This window comes from Phalangium opilio, unplaced genomic scaffold, assembly GCF_054372755.1.
Source record: "Phalangium opilio isolate 3A_F unplaced genomic scaffold, DU_Popi_V2 ptg000003l_1, whole genome shotgun sequence".
In the NCBI taxonomy this organism is placed as follows: domain Eukaryota; kingdom Metazoa; phylum Arthropoda; class Arachnida; order Opiliones; family Phalangiidae; genus Phalangium; species Phalangium opilio.
This window is the reverse complement of record NW_028324145.1, coordinates 12882944-12901598: the sequence shown is the minus strand read 5'-3', so window position 1 is coordinate 12901598 and position 18655 is coordinate 12882944. Positions and strand designations below refer to the sequence as shown.

Here is an 18655-nt window from a genome sequence, read left to right as displayed (position 1 = left end):
GACTTCAATATGTTTATTTAAGGGTTGTGCAGTAATTATCAATTATTAATTGGCGCAATCTTGTTTTAATTTCAAAACCACTTACAATCCTATATGTCTGGAAACAGTTCGGGCATATGCGAGTCTATTTACATTTTTATTGGGGAAAAACCCAAACAAACAATTATAATAATAATAAATTTGATATTTGATTTTAATGTTTTAAGTTGTAAACTTGATGGAGGTCACTTTTAATAATAGCATAAATCGGTTATGTACTATAATATTTGGGGGTCTAGTTTGACATGACCTTTTGACCTTCACTAAGCATTTGGCCATTTTGGCGGTGATATTTTGCCATTTTGTGAAAACACCGGGTTGCACCCTTAAAACAGCGTTGTTTTCTTATCTGAAATCGGTAATTTGCTATGAACCATAGAAGGCTGCAATCCAAATTTTGTCACTTCCGGTTTCACTCGAGTTTATGAAACTCTACTGTAGCTGTGTATTGGGAGCACATACGTTTTACGTTCCTAACCTCGTTTGTTTTTATTTTTTACTTGTAAATACAATAACACTATATTGTTTTATCACATGATGATTGTTGGGTGTTGTTATTTACTTATTGACTTTGGAAAAATGTCTTCACTGTTGAAATGAATTACACTGTAAATCCTATAATTAAGAAAACCTAATTACACCCAAGTTTGGCTTACTAGTTTTATGTCGCGCACATCACATTTGAATATAAACCGCGTGTCACTGCATTTTGGTTTAGTTTAGAGGAATGAAAGCTTTGTTTAGTATAGCTTCCTCGCACCGTTTAAATTTAACCCTTTTTCCGTGGAATATTGAACAAAATATTCGTTAAAAATCTCTTAGGCCTCTCGGGGCTTATACGGTCTTAACCGATCGCTATTTGAGCCACTATTTCAAAAATCCCGCTATTAAACATCATCTAATTGGCATGGGATTGGTAATTATTTTAATTATTGTTATTAATTTAACCGAGGAACACTTTGTTCTAAGTTAAAACACACTTTTAGATAAGAAAAGACGGGAGTATTATTCCCGAAAGTGTTTATAGACGTAAACATCAAGATCGTTTACGTAAAAGAGTCGCGAATGAAGCTTTAGCTTCGGCCATTGTTAAAAAAACAATTGACCTTGAAAAACTGAGAAAATCCGAGATTGAAAAATATCTCGATGATTTAGCTAAAGTTGAAACTGTCGAAAGAGTTAGAGTAAGTACCTATAGGTTTCGTTTGAAAAGTTCAGGCTTGTTGAATTTAAATAAAATGGCGGGAATTTAGAGTGCACGTCACAGAAAACGTAACTCGAGCGCTCCCGCCAGATACTCGCAAAATTATCGTCAAAACGAATCGGATAAATCAAACCAACGATTTAAAAGAGGAAAGAGCGCGCCTCCTTCTCGAAGAAAATTGGATAAAAAGGAAACGAAACGAACCACAAAGAAAATTTATTCACCTAGGCCTTACAGCGCGCCTAATTTGAATGTGGAATTTTACGAAGATAATTTCGATGATGTAATTTCATTCATAATTAACGTTCCAGTTGAGAATGACGTCAATTTCTTCCAAGGTTCCTAAAAACGACGATGGGGCCTCGCTTATCAGCGATTCCTCCGAAATATACCAAATTTCAAATTACAAAGCGTCCAGACCTAAATCGGCCCACCCTAGAAAAAGAACGAAACCCAACAACAACGCGACTGTTGGTTCCATTCTGATCCCAATTTGAATCCAATCTAATTTCTTTCAATATTTCTTCTTTCTTACATTTTCCAGTCAAATAATTTCGAAGCTATTGAGAGATACTACGCTCAATCGAGCAACGCTCTCTTGATCAAAGCCGTCTCTCCTTACCTACAACCCTTACTTTCAGTTAGCATGGAAAACGTTTCGAAGAAACGTAAAAATTTTAGCGCCAGAGGTCAAAGATCTCAACCCATTACCATAAGAGATTTGTTGGAATTTAGTAGCGATAACGAGAAATATCAGACTCGTAAAAAGAAAGTGGTCAAGAAAAATAAAGCGCCACTCTCGCATCCACAAGTACAGTGACCATTATTTAAGCCCTTACAGAGAAACCAACACACAGGGGCGGGAGGCTGCCCTCTTAGGTTGACCTCCCCCGCCCCTGTATTGTTTGCTTCTCCTCTGCAAGTTACGGAAGGCCTATTTTACGAAAATAGGCCAAAACAAGAGAAAGGAAAATAAGTTTCTCTCTCTTCATACGAGTTTCCATTACTATTTACTCGCATTTAGAATCTTTCTAACACTAAACGATCCAAAACCCTGTGTTACGTAACACTGAAATACTTGGGTTCAAACCTCCTTCAAAAAATTGACCCTTCCGGTTCAAATAAACGAAGGCGAGAGATAATAGTAAAACAACAACATTGCGGAGGTACTTCTATCCCAATTTACAAAGCCTACCACGTTTCAGGAGGTATATTAAATACCACCCCCGAAAATTTACATACAGGCTTATTTACCTATATGAATCATTGACAGATCTTTTCACGTTTCCTTCACGACGCCATCGTACTTTCACTTTTAGCGTGACGGTATTTGTCGATGGTATTTCTGATTTAAGATTGAGCGCTTGTTGCGAGTATCGCTATCAAATCGGAGCCAAATTGGGCGGGGCTAGAGGACATTTTAGTCTTAATAAGATTGAAGGTGGTTCTCCTTGTATTAAGTACGAATTGCAATTCTTTTTATCGCCGCGAGTTATTACCTAACTGGTAAATTATTATACTAATTAAATAAAGATGTCAAGCTGAAAAACAACTGGGAATCGATAGACCTAAACATCCTCAACCCGTTATAAAACGGAAAGAGGTTGAAGGTCAATCGAGTAATAAAGAGACACCAAAAATGCGGGCTGTTAGCGCCCTTCCACATAAACGAAACATACCACCAGCGTTTCACGCATCTACACCCAATTTATTCTCAATTAAATCCGAAACTCAAAATTCTCCAATGCCTATTGTTGAAGGTAGGCAATTATTTGCCTTTAAAAACGGCGAATTTTTGCATTTGGTTTGAGACTTATTATCTTGATTAAAGATAAACCTATTGTTGAGATTGAAGAAAACTCCACGAAAAATTTGAATGAGAATTTGAGACGTATTAGTCTCGAATCTGAAGTTGAATCTGACAAGGTTAGATTGTGGTTTCTAATTGTTTTTACAAGCCATTCTGTAATTGTTCTGGCTTTTAATTGGCTACCAGCTTTCGGAAAATGATATTTCCGAAGAAGAACAGGAGGAAACTGACAACGATTCTTCGGTTGAAGAGGAAATTATGAATTCCTCTTACATTATTGGTAAATGAGTCGCTGATCATAATTTTTATCAGGATTCGTATTATAAGGGAACGCGTTGCTATTTTCAAAGTTTTTCTTTGATTTTAAAATACTTGAAACATCAGGGCAACCAGATTCGACAAGGGCCGATTCCCCCGAAGACGCTATTCCAGGAGATTACGAAACAGCGGAATTTACGCATGATTTCAGTGAGGAGGAAGATGAGGATGATTTAGAGGAAGATGTCGGTAATGACTTCAAGGACGTTGATGATAATGTCCAAACGAAAGTAGCCGAAAGTGTCCCGAATGAAATCATTAGAGGGAAAACGACCACGGTCGTAATACGACCTGATTCCGCCTTGAATCGAATTAGCCTACCCAAGAGTCATTGGGGCGCTAGAGACCCCAGTTTAGAGCCACCTAGTTATTCATCCGATGATGAAGATTCGAGGAATAGAGAGGGAAAAGTAACCCTCGTCACTGTTGACGTTCACGCCAACCCTAGTCGACCTAATAGTCAATTTGAAAACCCCGCACAGACTATCAACTGACCACGCGAGTCTCAGGGTCATCACTCATTCCCTATTAATCAGAGAAATGTTTTGAAAATAACCCTGATAGAGAGAAGTAATAGATTATTCATTGGTCACTTGTATTTTTTCAATTGCCATTGCCATTGGAGAAATACTGTGAATAAAGGAAAGCCCTATTTTGTTTCTACTCCTCAGTTTCACCCTTTCTCTTCTGTGATATTTTCTTGTTATACAATTTATATTTAACGTAATAAATGTCTGGATTTACACCTGAAACTAATGTATGATCGTCTTAATTATTTATCATTTAAGCAATATCGTTTTTTTTTGAAAAGTAAAAGTTTTGAAATTTTTATTGCGTATATTTTCTACAGTGTATAATAGATTAATATGGGCCCAAAAGTGGAATCCCTAAGTTATATTTACATTTTAAAAGGTTTTTTTAAAGGGTATATTTATGAACTAGAACAGACTAAAGAATAAATTTCTTCGTTTACGACCGTTAATAACTGAGGCTGAGTCGCTGCTAGTAGCGGGACCACCAGCCATTCCACCTGCTGTCGAAAATACCTGTTGAGGGCTTGAAGGAGGGGGTGGTGGTGCCGCAGTAGTTGGGGCACTAGACGGGGCTGGTGCCGCTGTAGTTGGGGCACTAGACGGGGCTGGTGCCGCAGTAGTTGGGGCACTAGACGGGGCTGGTGCCGCAGTAGTTGGGGCACTAGACGGAGCTGGTGCCGCTGTAGTTGGGGCACTAGACGGGGCTGGTGCCGCTGTAGTCGGGGCACTAGACGGGGCTGGTGCCGCTGTAGTTGGGGCACTAGACGGGGCTGGTGCCGCTGTAGTTGGGGCACTAGACGGGGCTGGTGCCGCTGTAGTTGGGGCACTAGACGGGGCTGGTGCCGCTGTAGTTGGGGCACTAGACGGGGCTGGTGCCGCTGTAGTTGGGGCACTAGATGGGGCTGGTGCCGCTGTAGTTGTAGGTGCCGCCGTCGTAGTAGGAGCCGCAGTCGTGGTAGGGGCCGCGGTAGTTGTAGGTGCCGCTGTCGTAGTAGGGGCCGCTGTCGTGGTAGGTGCCGCCGTCGTTGTAGGAGCCGCTGTCGTGGTAGGTGCCGCTGTCGTAGTAGGGGCCGCTGTCGTGGCAGGTGCTGCTGGCGTAGTTGCTGGTGCTGGCGCAAGACTGCCTCCACCACCTCCGTCTGCTCCCGCGGTTGACGCGCCTAAAATGAATCGTTTGATTATCGACAAGTTCATTGGCTAATAGTCCCGAATAAGTTATTATACCATTGGCAGAACTGGAACTTCCAGAACCCTTTCCGGTACCGAAAGCCTATTGAGATTAAAACAAAATATTCAATTTTACCCACAAAATATTAAAGGAAGCTATTAATGTTCTAGAAATGTTTACCGTAACGCCACTACTTTGAACACCTCCTGATCCTTCACCATCTGCTTTGGCAGTAGCTGAATCATCGCGAATGTAATTAAAATTAATTAATCATAATAATTAGTACCGCCATCCTAATGTACATCCTTCTATGTACACCTAAGTTACCACTCGCTTACAAAACTCCCGTATAGATCCTTGTATAGAGTACTAACTACGAACTAAGAGTAGGGCTTTAATTAACATTTTTAATTACCATCTTTGCCAGTAGACGAGGCTGTGCCACTACCATTACCACTACCGGCTTGACCATAAACTGAAAGTATAATAGAATAATTTCAGTAAATCATTACAAATAGTAAATTCCCTTCTTTACTTACCGCTTTCCGACCCCAAAAGGAAAACTCCCATGATCAACAAAGTTAGACGAATAACGTTCATTTTGACAGAGTGTGAGTTTGTTTAACTCGAGAGTTAGCGTTGAATAAAATTAATTCCAAGTTCTCAGAACTATATTATCGCCGAGTTCGTTTAAAGGTATGATAGTTTGTCTTTGGATCGTTTCCCTTTTTATACCTAGAAATTCACCTTTGGAAAGAGTGCTAGTAGGTTGAATACGAAACCTATCATGTAGTTTTTGTCCTTGTTCGATTTTGTCCTCGTTATTACTGAATACATAGCGTGTTAAGTCGAGAAATTGACGGTCGTATCTCATTGCCCCGACCTTTTTGTCAATGACACCATCTCTCTCGCGCTCGTTTTCACTCTCATATACTCCATAAAATAATATCAAATGATTGGAATAAACGCCATAACTTAGATACCTCGATTTGAAACGCCAAGTTTTATAACGTAAGCTTTTGGAAATGTGGAGCACTGAACTCTATTCCTTTTCCATATGAATTTATATCATTTTTGGTCAACTTTAATGAAATATTTCTCAACGAGAAGTATACGCTTTGTTTTGTTGAGTTTAGGTTTGAATCTTAGGAACTTTATTATGTTTAACTATTTCAATATTTATGTTATAGTTCCCACTCGGTTCCACCCTTTCTTTGAGTTTTAATTGTATTATTATCGTCAATATACTTTTCCCCATGCCTTACCATCCCTAAAATCACTTTTTAAATACCCAAGCGTTGAAAATTTAATTAAATCGAAATATTTTAAACTTTAAACTATTAATTTTAATTGATGCGGAAAGTATGAAGTTACATTTTTTATTGTTAAAGCGTAGAGATTTTTAGCGACCAGTAGCAGCAGCTCCATTACCCGCACCGACGCCGGCAGCGGTACCATTGCTTGACGAGCCTCCTCCCACCCCCGAACCTGAACCGGAAGCGGTGCTATTACCATCGGAGACAGCTCCATTACCCATTCCAGCACCTTGAGCGGCTATTATAACGTGAATGTAACAAAAAAGATGGTTAAACGCGGTTATACGTGAAAAATCTTACCGACTAAGGATAATTATTACTGTAAAGAATTATTTGGGGTTGATGCAATGCTTTATAGCATCTTTAAAACTGTTCGGTATGATTTCTATACTGTACATAGTTTTTAGACAAGAAGGATAGATACCATTTACACCGGAAAGCCAGGCTAATTGGCGGACAAAGTTCAGTACCACGTAGCCTGGCTTCCTGGTGTTAAAAGTGTCAATCCTCCTGGTCTGAAAACTATGTGTATGGTGATTTTAGTTTCACTAGACTAGGGTTGCCACTAATTGAAGTATCTTATGGTTCCAAAGTTTATTTCTTACCCGCGTCAGGTCCATTAGCAGTACCTTCCCCTCATCCTGATCCTGATCCTACACCGGCATTGCCTGATCCACCGGTACTGGTTTGGCATTCTCCGTTAACTAAATAAATTAATAGAAAAAATCTTTTAAGTATATTGCTAAACATAATTTAATTGCCGCGGTATTGCGGTTCTTTAACGAAATTGTAAACTTTTACCGAGAGCTTTGCGTAAAAAGATGGCTCCTGCAATAGCCAAAACGATCAGGGTCTTTGAGGAAGTAGAAAGCATAATGGTATCCCTTGAATTCTCGCAGCGTTTTTGATTGATGTATGGCTTGTGATTTAACTATAATATGCTGAATATGTCCTTTTATATTGAAGACTTATTTCTGTCGAATGCGTTGGAAATGTATAGGCATATCGAAATTTCAAACCACCTGTCAAATATAAGACATCACGTTCTCAACTCGCGTCAAGTCTATTTTTCTATTGGCCACTTTTCTAACCAATCACACAGGGTTTCGTAGGTTTTTGGGATGGGTATAGCCAAAAGTAAATTTACTTTTGGTATAGCCTTGACTCTTTCGAAGGTTTTTGGCAACTGAAATGGAAAATTTTTTACGTCTTGTTTTCCAAATACTTCAGAAAACGTGACCAGGTGAAGGTTGCTGTTAGAAATACGCGTCATATGGCGGAATATTTTTAAAATTATCTTTTCATGTTTTTTTACAATCTTAGTTGGAATTATATGACCAATCCAGACAGTACTAACGAATAACAGTATTTGTGTAATTTTATAGTTTAAGAACATGGCATACAGACAGAATGGTTGTAGATTTTAACTGTCTAGGCCTAGACTTATCCAGAACTAAGGGAATATTTCAATATAAATTGTCATATATGTGAGGCAAAATTCTTTCTGTAATTTCTTATAACTCTCCTTGCCCAACTGGGAGCCGTTGAGGTTGTTCCGTGCCACCAACGGACTGTAAGCCTATGATTAAAGCCTGACCAACTTCTCTAGAAATATGGCTAAATTAATAATAAAAATAATTAACAAATAATCCTTCCTCTGAATCTTTTTCAATACTTATGGTATATTTCCGACCCTTTGTTTCACTTTCTCTTTAATTATATGTTATAGGTAGAAAATAGGAATAAGTTTCTTTTTCCCATGTTTCTCCATATCTTCCATTTCTTTTTAAATATCTACCATTTGAAAAAGAATGAAACTGCAAAATATTACGCTTTCACATTTTATTTTTATTGATAAGCAAAGTATGAAGTTACATTTCCTATTGTTAAAGCTTAGATATTTTTAGGGACGCTAACGCCACCTCCACCACCACCTTGACCCGTTGCCATAATGCTACCATTCCCACTTGACCCGCTTCCATTTCCACTACCTGAGCCGGAAGAAGCGCCATCGCCTTGGGTGGCAGCTCCCGTACCTCCTCCACTAGCGGTAGCGTCTATTACCAAGTGAATATAACAAAAAGGTGATTAGAAACGGTTAGGCATGACAAATAGTACCAAAGACAAGGCGAAAAGCGGGTTTCACGATTTTCCCACCCGATTTTCAAAACTGAACAACTTAAATCTATTACTTACTCGCGTTAGTTCCGTTGGATGACGCATCCCCACATCCCGCTCCCGAACCGGCGGTGCCTGTTGTACCGGTACCAGTTTCACAGTCCCCGTTAACTATAAATAAATATATTACGTTAATTTACCATTAACCAATCATGGTATGGCAATTCTTAAACGAAATTTTAAACCTCTTACCAAGAGCTTTGCATAAAAAGATGGCTCCAATAGCCAAGATGATCAGTTTCTTTGACGTAGTAGAAAGCATAATGGTACTCGATGTCTGGCGTTGATTCGGTAGAGTGATTTAACTATGCCGCATATCTCTTTATATAGCGAAAAATTCCTTTATGTAGACTAAATGAATTGGGAAATCATCGTAGGTAGTGTGACTGTAAAGAAGGATCGTCACGTTGCAAACCACGTGTCAAATCGCGTTCCCGGCTCAATTTTTCTATTGGTTGGTAACGGCGACTTTTCTAACCAATAACACTGGGTTTCGGGGGTTTTTCGGATGGATATTTGTTTGGCATAGCCTTGACTCTTTCCAAGGTTTTTGACAGCTGAGATGGAAATTTTTAGATGTTGTGTTTTCCAAGTACTTTAGAAACGTGACGAGTTGTGAAGGTTGCTTATAAAGTTGATATTAGTGTGCGTCATATTGTGAAACATTATTCAAGTCTACTTTCAATTTTTTTTTATGGAAATATAGACGTAAGAAAAACTACGGCTAAAGATTTGCAATATTTGTAAAAACATTTTTAATGTTTTGAGTGAGAAAAATGGTATACAGACAGTAATGCTTATATATTTTAACGACGACCAGCGCTAGCACTACCACCACCTCCTCCGTTTGCTGTAACAATGCCCTTAACAGCCGAAGCACCACCTGACCCTAATCCTCCACCGGATGTACCATTTTTATTGGCAACTCCACCTCCAGCTCCACTACCAACCACCACTACAAAAAGAAAGCTTAAAGTTCAAAGTAGATACTGAAATTATGTTTAGTTTGACCAACCATAATACCTAGGGTTTGTACTTACCGGGCTTTTCTCCATTTGCTGTTCCTAAACCGCATCCCGAACCCCCAGCGGCGTTACCTTTCGTAGATGTACCTGTTGTGCAAGCGCTGTCCACTGAAAATATAATCAAATTAATAGTATTTAACCAGTTGGTTACCAAAAGCTTGCATACTATTATTATACTTACCAAGAGCATGGATTAGTAAAATCGCTACAATATATAGAACGCATAAATTCTTGCCTGCAGTGGAAAACATGGTGGTTGTTTTTGGTTCTCCTAAGGCGCCTTTGGTTGAGATTTAGACAATGTTAGTTTCCAATATGTTTTTCTACTTAGCCGAGCCTCAGTTTTATACACAAAATATTTCTCTTTCGATTGCAATTCTTTCCATCCATAGTAATTAACTTTTATAAATATTTTTTTCACATCTGTTACAAAAATCACGCAATTGTAGGTGTATGACCTAAGATTAACTAGTCTTTCACCTCAACCGTGAAATCATTTGTTTAAAGCGAATGACACAAAAAGAGTGACGTCATTACATTTAATTCTTACTCCAGTTAATGAACTGTAAGCCTATAATTAGAGCGAGACCAATTGTTAGTTCTAGAAATTTCACTTAAATAATGATAACAATTAAAGAAAATATCAACAGGGTGTAACAAAAACACTTTCTTTATGCCTAAGAATTTTATTGCTCAGAAACAAGGTTTTAAAATAATATTTGTTATTCTCAATATTCTACCACCTGTCACCTGAAACACGGGGCAAAACACGTGAATTGCCAACACACGTCCCTGTACCGCTAACTATCGCTCTATCCTTAGCAATATCACGTTGCTTTTCAAGGTTTATTATTGCGTTAGTGAAGCCTGCTGTTATCATATTTTATCAACACGTGATACACGGGCTAAACCCAAAATTTTCTTTGTCAAAACAACCTTGGTTAATTCAATGGTACATGCCAGTTACCTTTGCCTTGGTTTAATTGCCTTTCTCAGGCAAAGTTGAAATAGCGAAAGGAAATTTTGCTTTCTTTGTCGTCGTTTGGCCATACAAAGGGGTTTTTTTATTCTTGGACAAGCTCATTTTCGATTCTTGTCCGAAACCAGGGACTAAATAAATACCATAGGCACGATGAAGGAAAGCTTACGATTCAGTTATATCACGATGATTCGAAATTGTTGTTCATTACTGAAATCTTACAAGAAAATAAAGAGCGCAAAGTTCCTGCTCAAACTGTTGTCCGGTTCCTAAAAGCTCTTGTCCAGACACACTCGCTTATACTTTCAATATTTTATCAAAGTCATTATGTATCTTAGTCTTCTAATGGAAGAATCTTAATGACTATAGGCAAAGCTGCTATTTGAAAGTTTCTTTATTTTCACCGTAAGTCATGCGGCTCGCTCAGTCTCATCTTGATTTTGTACCCAAAATTTATAAGTAAGAGAGAACTCTGTTTTTTCCAAGTTCCTTGATAATTTGCTTCTCTGTGTTGGCTTAAATATTAAAACTTTATTAATAAAAATTTAGGTTTAAAAAGTAAAATTTATTGTTTATGATACATTTCCAAAATACATTGAATAATGTTTTTTTTTTATTTTATATTATATTAAAATGGCTTTGATATATGAACAAGGGAAGGGAGAAAATAGGAAGAATAAAAGATATTTTTATAATATTGAGATTTAAGAGGTCAATTGTTTATTCTTCAGTAGCGCAACCTTGTTGTCTCAATTGGGTTAATAACTCGAGAAGCTTCTGAAAATTCGCTGTGTCTGACGATGCAGTATCAGTTGATGTATTCGAACCACTTTCATCAGTATCGGTTCCCGTTTCACTTGACGCGGGGGTTGTGCTGGAATCCATATCTGTCGACGCTGGGGTGGTCGAAGCCGTTTCTTCACCGGCGGGGGTGGTCGAAGCCATTTCTTCACCGGCGGGGGTGGTCGAAGCCGTTTCTTCACCGGCGGGGGTGGTCGAAGCCATTTCTTCACCGGCGGGGGTGGTCGAAGCCATTTCTTCACCGGCGGGGGTGGTCGAAGCCGTTTCTTCACCGGCGGGGGTGGTCGAAGCCGTTTCTTCACCGGCGGGGGTGGTCGAAGCCGTTTCTTCACCGGCGGGGGTGGTCGAAGCCATTTCTTCACCGGCGGGGGTGGTCGAAGCCGTTTCTTCACCGGCGGGGGTGGTCGAAGCCGTTTCTTCACCGGCGGGGGTGGTCGAAGCCGTTTCTTCACCGGCGGGGGTGGTCGAAGCCGTTTCTTCACCGGCAGGGGTGCTCGAAGCCATTTCTTCACCGGCGGGGGTGGTCGAAGCCATTTCATCACCGGCGGGGGTGGTCGAAGCCATTTCTTCACCGGCAGGGGTGGTCGAAGCCATTTCTTCACCGGCGGGGGTGGTCGAAGCCATTTCATCACCGGCGGGGGTGGTCGAAGCCATTTCTTCACCGGCGGGGGTGGTCGAAGCTGTATCTCCACCAGTTGGCCCGGTGTCGGTGCTGGGGGCACTCGTATCTCCACCGGTTGACCCGGTGTCGGTGCTGCTGGTATCACCTCCAGCTGGCTGTTCGCTGCCTATACTTCCACCTCCACCGCCGCCTCCTTCGCTTTGAGCGGTTCCGTCGTTGGTACTGGCTTGTCCGAATCCTGAACCGGAACCGGAAGATGAAGTTTGCCCACTCGAGGTACCTCCTCCTCCCCCTCCACCTGCGTTAGTGTCTTGGAGAAGGAAAAACAAATATTACCCTCTTCGTAACGTGGATATTTATTAGCATTTTTAACACTTACTCGCGCCAGGTCCACTAGCCATACCCTGCCCACTTCCAGAACCCGAACCTGCCGTACCAGAGCCTTGCGACATTGAAGTTGAGGCTCCTTTAGGCGAAAATACAAAATTGTTTAGATATCCGCTCCAATGTTCCCTTCCGTCCAATGGTTCCGGGAACGTTGAAACTTACCGAAGGCATGGCTCAGCAAGAAAGATCCCAGTAAAAGGGCCAAAAGGCTTTTGGAAGCCATCGAAGTACGCATGGTTCTCGTTTGAATTCTGGTGATGACTGGTTCTGGATGCTGCAAGTTCTTCAAGTGGACTGGATGGGTGGAGGATCCGGTGTGTTCTTTCGTTCCCCGGTATTCCTTATTTATACAATTTGAAGCCGTATTGTCATCAAGGCTTGCCAGAGTATTTTCCAAGGGGAAGGCTGGTTATTTTCGCGATTAACACGTGCATGACACGACTTGCGTCAATGGAAAATCCGTCCGCCATTGGCTGATCTTGGTAGATTTTTCAAAGCCGTGCTCCAATCAAGGTTTTCGAGCAACTGTTTTACGACTAACGTCAAAATCTTCACGTCAACACGTGTATTGGTTTTACGCTTCGAAATATACATTTGCTTCGAACATTTTTCTCATTGCAATGTAGAGGATTCTCGATACATTTATTCCTTTTTAAAATACGCCCTTGTCACATAAATCACCTTGGGGATTAATACCAGTACCGCTTGATATTTTCCATAGAATAAGAGTAAATGATGTCCGTTCTCTGACCAGGGCTAGTGGAGGAAAAGGGAGGGGATAAGGGAGTTATACTGAAAGTTTGAAACTAATTTCTTGTGTAATTATTGTAAGTAGAGTAGAGAATTCAGCGTGGTGAACATACTTTCATCGTTGCTCCTTTAAGTTGGCTGACCGAAAAGTCCGTACGCATGGAGGGTAAAACAACATATAGGGGTATCATTATTTTTTATGAACGCTCAACTTTTATAGGGGTTACCATAGTACCTAGAATGCCTGGAAAAGTCTGAAAATTTGAAAATAAGTGTGAAAGATCAGGGATTAATTGTTTAACGGTGTACTGTGTTTATAATATTTAAAGTTTTTATTATTTATAATCCAATGAATTTCTATAACTCTTAGCTTTTCGAAAATACGTTATTGACAGATGGTAAATGTTTGCTTGTTATTGCTATAACCTCCAAGCCTGGAAGCTACATGATGGCAATCATAACCTTCGTATTTTAATAGCGAACTTATATTATAAATCGACTAAAACACTTTTAGACTTAAATAAACGATGTTTTTTGAATCTGAAATTAAAATTTTTATTGAATATTTCAACGTTTCTGGAATTTAGACTAAGGCAACAAGTTTCATCCTATCCTTCTTGAGCTAATGGAAATAGGCCAAATTTAGACCATTACTTTTACGCCTAAAAATATAAACCTTAAGTCAGGTCGTAGCCTACTTCTTTCTGAGCCTGTCTGCTTGTCGTTAATTGTCTAGTTTCTAATGGAGCAACCAAGGAAGGCCTATACCTATACCGGATGTTTAGACGACCCCCTAGATGACCATCGAAGAGTCATTGGCGCCTATTTAGAGCCGTGCCTTAATAACTCTTCTTTTTTCTTTTGACTCTCTCTCTCTCTGTTTTTAAGCCTTGGTCGAGTGGGGAAAAGCCGAGGAGAAAACTCTGGAAACCTCAATTCTCTTTTTACTGGTCGAGGTTTATTGGAGGATGGGGGGGGGGGACGGCGGTCCTCTTTTCACCTTTTGTCTTTCGATGTCTCTTCATTGTCCATTGGGGGTCGTTTTGCGAACCCCAGAATGTCCCCGCAATCCAAGGGGAACCACGTCCTAACGGAGATACGGGTCTTGGTTGGGTTATAAAGAAAAAGAAGTACCTTGTTTTGTTTTATCGGGGCTGTAGGCATTTCTCATCAACTTTCATTTAACAATGGTATACGCTTCATTTAGCAGAGCCTCCCTTTTAAGAGTAGTTCCGCAACTGTCAAGCTCTCTACCCTTAAAAGACTGGGGCAATTATAATGATTTGCTGGATGCGTTTTTAAAACTATACGTTGAGCGTAATGGCTTGGCTTAAATATTCAGTTTTTGAAATAGAGTTTGAAGCAAACCAAATATCTTCAAGAATTTACTCTAAAAGTTTAAAACTAAACTATGCAAAGCAATTAATTCAAAACAATATTTCTTTAACAATTATTCCTGAATTGTCCCTTAAGCTTTTACAAATAAATATTTTTTAATAGGCATATATTGTTTTCAGCCAACTCTTTAGAAGAATCGTTAAAAATTCGTAACATTCTTATAAATAGTCTTATTTAGACAATACTTGTCATTCTGCGTACAAACCATTAACCAGCTAAGGTTCCTCCTTTCCCACATAAACTTGATTAAGAGGTTTATTTTCCTTTTTTTGGTGTGGGGGGCAGGGGGTATCATCGTAAAAAGATAGGCGTGGTGCCTTATTGCCGGATAAAAAATTGCTTCCACTATATCCCTTCTCATATATAGTTTACCGTTGCGTTGCCTTTTGTAGTCGTGGCGTGGGTCAGCGAGCTATTTGGGCGCGGGAAAGAATCTATTGGCTAGTATTTATAAAGGACCTAATTGAGATGTTGGTAAGCCGTGGTTATACCATGCAGGACCCCGAGTTTATCATTAAATACGACCCTCTATTTATCATCTTAAATATCCCTGGCTAAAAAAAGACAAGTCGAGCTATGATCTCCCCCCGGTTTTTGTCGTATCATGCATGCGAGAAAAACGAGGGCGGAGATGCAAACGTTATTAATTTGCTTTAGAACGAGGGTATGTCAGGTAATTTCTGAATCAAAATGAAACTTGGTAACGTTTTTATTAATGCGCTGAAACCGTAAGAATGTTTTCAACAATCGCTCTTATTTCCATATTTTCTTCTATTTTCACTTTGAACACTGGGAGAATTTTAACTCAAAAAGAGGAAGAACCTCTAGGATAATCATTTTAGACAGACAGTTTAACCTTTAACCTTTTCAAATTGTGGTTTTCATTGCATCATGAACTGATTTTTGCTTGAATTGAGAGAAAGCCGAGAAAAATTGTCTTCCTTTTTCCTTACTAGTAGGCCTATTTTTTAATTGTTACTTAATATAAGTTGATCAACTTCGTCTCTTCAATTGGGATTATTTTTTGGGGAACCAATATGTGTCAAAGATAAACGAATTGGAACCAGGGTAGATTTACACATCTAATATTTGGTGAAAAATTATAACCTCGAAATAATGGTTCCAAGGCGAAACAAAATGATTTATGTAATATACCCATCGATTTTCCTGTCTAGTTCGAAGATTATTATCAATTAATGTAACCTCTTTTCACCTGGTATTCCAATGTTCGATACATTTTTTTTTGCACGCTATGAAATTTGGGAAAATTTTAGGTTAGATGAAACCGTAAGTTAGACGTTGGTGGTTATTGAGAACTCGTGTGGGAAAATCCCAGCAATTATTAGGGATATTGGGTTTTTGGGAAAACTTGGGGAACTTAAAATGATACCGTTTTATCAATCATGAGTATGAAAAAACCTGGAAATATGAGTATTTTCTATAAAATATTTGAAATTGATCATTTTGTAAATGAATTAGCAATATGTCACGTTGAATTTCAACGTGACTCGGCAACGTGCAATTGAAAGCGACTGTTTTTTCGTATATTTCAACGTATTTCATCATACGCCGTTAGACGTACATTCTGTAGATAACATCTTGCCAATAATATATCTATATTTATATTTAACCTTGATTCTAGAACATTCTACACCTTCAAAACCGTTGATGGATCCCTAGGGGAAATCCAAAATCACCTACAGTGAAATAGGGCGTTTTGTCTGAAATACAACAGCAGTTCTATATATCCGTTTTCATGTAGCGGTGTGAACGAGAAATATTTTTAAAACTGCCAGTTTATTCTATGTTAATGTTATGGGAACTTGAAATGTCGGGGCGATACGCCTAGCTGATTTCAAATATCGAAATTTAAGGTGTACTTTTTGGAAAGGGGAGATTGGAAATTCCAAATTGTTCTTTATGTTTATTTTAGACCATTTTTAGTACCAATTGTTTTATGTATGGTATTTTCACGGGCAGTTGGTTTCCGCTGTTAGTAAATATTTTTGTCTTCCTTCCAAGGGCAGTTTTGTGCAGTACAGAAGTACTCCACCAATTATAGCTTACTTCCACAAGTGCAATGAGACCTTACCTTGGTGTACACTTAATTATACCGCGCGTGAAACAGGAAAACAATAACAACTTTATTTCTGCTCCACCAAGTACACAAAATAACCCTCATAATCTAGGCCTAATATCTATTCAAAATTGCATTTAATTTTATGATACGGAGTTTAATTGAAAAATATGAAATATACGAAATATGTATGCTTACATGTGTTACTCTATCAAAAAATAAAACGCTTCAAAGCTCGAACTAATATTTCTATGAACTATTTAGAACTTTAGTCCTTGGGAAACTTTTGAAATAGTACAAAATTATCAACTATTTAATTATAATGATTGCGTTATTATAACCACTTTAAATTATCAAAAAGTATATCATGGTTACCTTTTAAAGAAATAATCTAGCTTGATATTTTAGTAAAGTAAGGCGGGCTGTAGTACGCAATTCGTTTTATGAGAATATTCAAATGAACGGTTAATCCCTAGAAAGAAGTAACCGAGGAAAGGAAGGAAAAAAATATATTCTAGAAAAGGTGGTTGAAAAAAAAAATTTCGGTGAAGGGGGATTGAATCTTTTTAGAGTCTCACTCACTCCTAATGAGTTTGGAGCGAAAACTAATTAACTCTTTGGTTCGGGATAATAATGAAAGCGCGCTTTGGTAAAAGAGCCTAGCCTCTCTCCAGGAGGAAGGGGAGGAGGATGTGGGGAAGTTGAGATTTGGATGGGAGGAGTGGGCCGGAACTTACTTCCCCTGTATGCCTAAGAAAATTCCTACACGTCATAAAGGGGCTTCTTAGGGGAGCTTTAGAAATTAGCCCAACTCACTAGCGCCCCATCAACGGGAGAGAGCCCGAAATCTTTATGGCGTTGGAAGGGATGGGCTATTTCAATAGAAAAACGTTTCTCTTTCAATTTCCCTGTTGAAATACCTTGCCAAAGGTAGACCGAAATTATCGCTAGACTTAAATAGGAAAGGTCTTAGCTGTTCCTTGGGAGAAAAGAGTCGCGTTTCGTAGGATAAAAAAAAAGATCAATTAAAAACCTTTTTCCAGGGCGAGCGATAAAGAATTAAAGGGGGATGAGGATGGGAGAAGGTTTTAGAGGAAGGAGAAGGGAAACGTTTTTATTTTATTTTTTTAATTCTAAATCGGGGGGACTAAAGTTTTAATGACTTGGAAATTAGGCATACTTTTTTAATTTTTATGCTGAAACTGAAAAATATTTCGTTAAGCAAAATTATCACTTGAATTCATCTCCCCCTTGTGGCGTTTTAGAATATTATTGCTTTTTAGGGAAGTTATACTTGGTCTGATACGTCTCAAGTTATAATAGGCCTAATGGAATTGAATTAATGAAGGGAAATTTGGTTAGATAGAATTAAACTCCTTTAGTTATTAAAATACTAAACAATTTTTGATATTTTTGTGATTTCTCGAATTTTTATTTTAAACTGTTGTTATTTACTTTTATGTTTATAAATTTTGCGTTTTTCTTTTGTTTATAGATTATCTTGAGTGTAAACAAGGCATAATACTTCTCCCCCAAGAAACGGTCCTCGTCACGAGTGGAATTAACTTGGATGTGTAAAAGTAAGTTCAAATTTCTTTTTCATATATTTCCTCTTGAAGGAATTATCGTCTACGATATGAATTCGCGACTATTCATTTCGCAATCTCACCCCAAATCTACTTAAAACTCGAACCCGGTGAAACGAAAGGGAGAGATCCCAAATGAAAGGAAAGAATTACTGCAGTTTATTACGTTACGTTATTACAATTAGATAAAGAGTTAAAGAAAAAAATCAACAAAACACTAATTGGTTCGCAGTCGTCTCGAGAACCATTCCAATAGTCCACTTGAAGATCTTCCTTTTGCATTAATCTGTTCGTGAAAAGTTTTCCTTCTCATCATCATCGTTGTTTTTTTTGGGTGCTTGCCCCATCCGGAGCTTCCTTTTCTAAAACGTCTTGGGCTTCTTTTGTGGAGTATTTACATTCGAGGCCAAGTTTAAAGGAGAGACTGCTTAAAAAGGGATGGGGATGATGAAGTTCGCTTTTCT

General features: G+C 38.9%; 4 protein-coding genes and 1 long non-coding RNA gene across 5 annotated transcripts in view; 3 read left to right on the top strand and 2 right to left on the bottom strand.

Moving 5' to 3' along the window:
- The window catches only part of LOC149717940 (uncharacterized), a 46645-nt gene that overhangs the window by 581 nt on the left and 27409 nt on the right, over positions 1–18655 (top strand). Inside the window, exon 2 of the long non-coding RNA XR_016368281.1 lies at positions 18101–18185. This is a non-coding gene — a long non-coding RNA (uncharacterized LOC149717940). The remainder of the gene's footprint in view (positions 1–18100; positions 18186–18655) is intronic.
- On the top strand, positions 372–1870 carry LOC149717944 (uncharacterized). Its single transcript, XM_089841614.1, has 4 exons — positions 372–955; positions 1026–1223; positions 1293–1526; positions 1582–1870. The coding sequence occupies exons 1-4, from the start codon at positions 947–949 to the stop codon at positions 1738–1740; spliced, it is 600 nt and encodes a 199-aa protein (XP_089697740.1). The 5' UTR covers positions 372–946; the 3' UTR covers positions 1741–1870.
- On the top strand, positions 1761–3981 carry LOC149717943 (uncharacterized). The gene is made up of 7 exons (XM_089841453.1): positions 1761–2054; positions 2268–2451; positions 2517–2703; positions 2777–3003; positions 3075–3169; positions 3240–3333; positions 3438–3981. The coding sequence occupies exons 1-7, from the start codon at positions 1890–1892 to the stop codon at positions 3863–3865; spliced, it is 1380 nt and encodes a 459-aa protein (XP_089697579.1). The 5' UTR covers positions 1761–1889; the 3' UTR covers positions 3866–3981.
- Positions 8227–8828, bottom strand: LOC149717942 (uncharacterized). The gene is made up of 3 exons (XM_089834562.1): positions 8759–8828; positions 8585–8677; positions 8227–8445 (listed from the first exon to the last, which is right to left on the bottom strand). Exons 1-3 carry the CDS (start codon positions 8826–8828, stop codon positions 8282–8284), a joined length of 327 nt encoding a protein of 108 aa, XP_089690688.1. The 3' UTR covers positions 8227–8281.
- On the bottom strand, positions 9352–9891 carry LOC149717941 (uncharacterized). Its single transcript, XM_089834582.1, has 3 exons — positions 9773–9891; positions 9607–9699; positions 9352–9521 (listed from the first exon to the last, which is right to left on the bottom strand). The coding sequence occupies exons 1-3, from the start codon at positions 9840–9842 to the stop codon at positions 9373–9375; spliced, it is 312 nt and encodes a 103-aa protein (XP_089690708.1). The 5' UTR covers positions 9843–9891; the 3' UTR covers positions 9352–9372.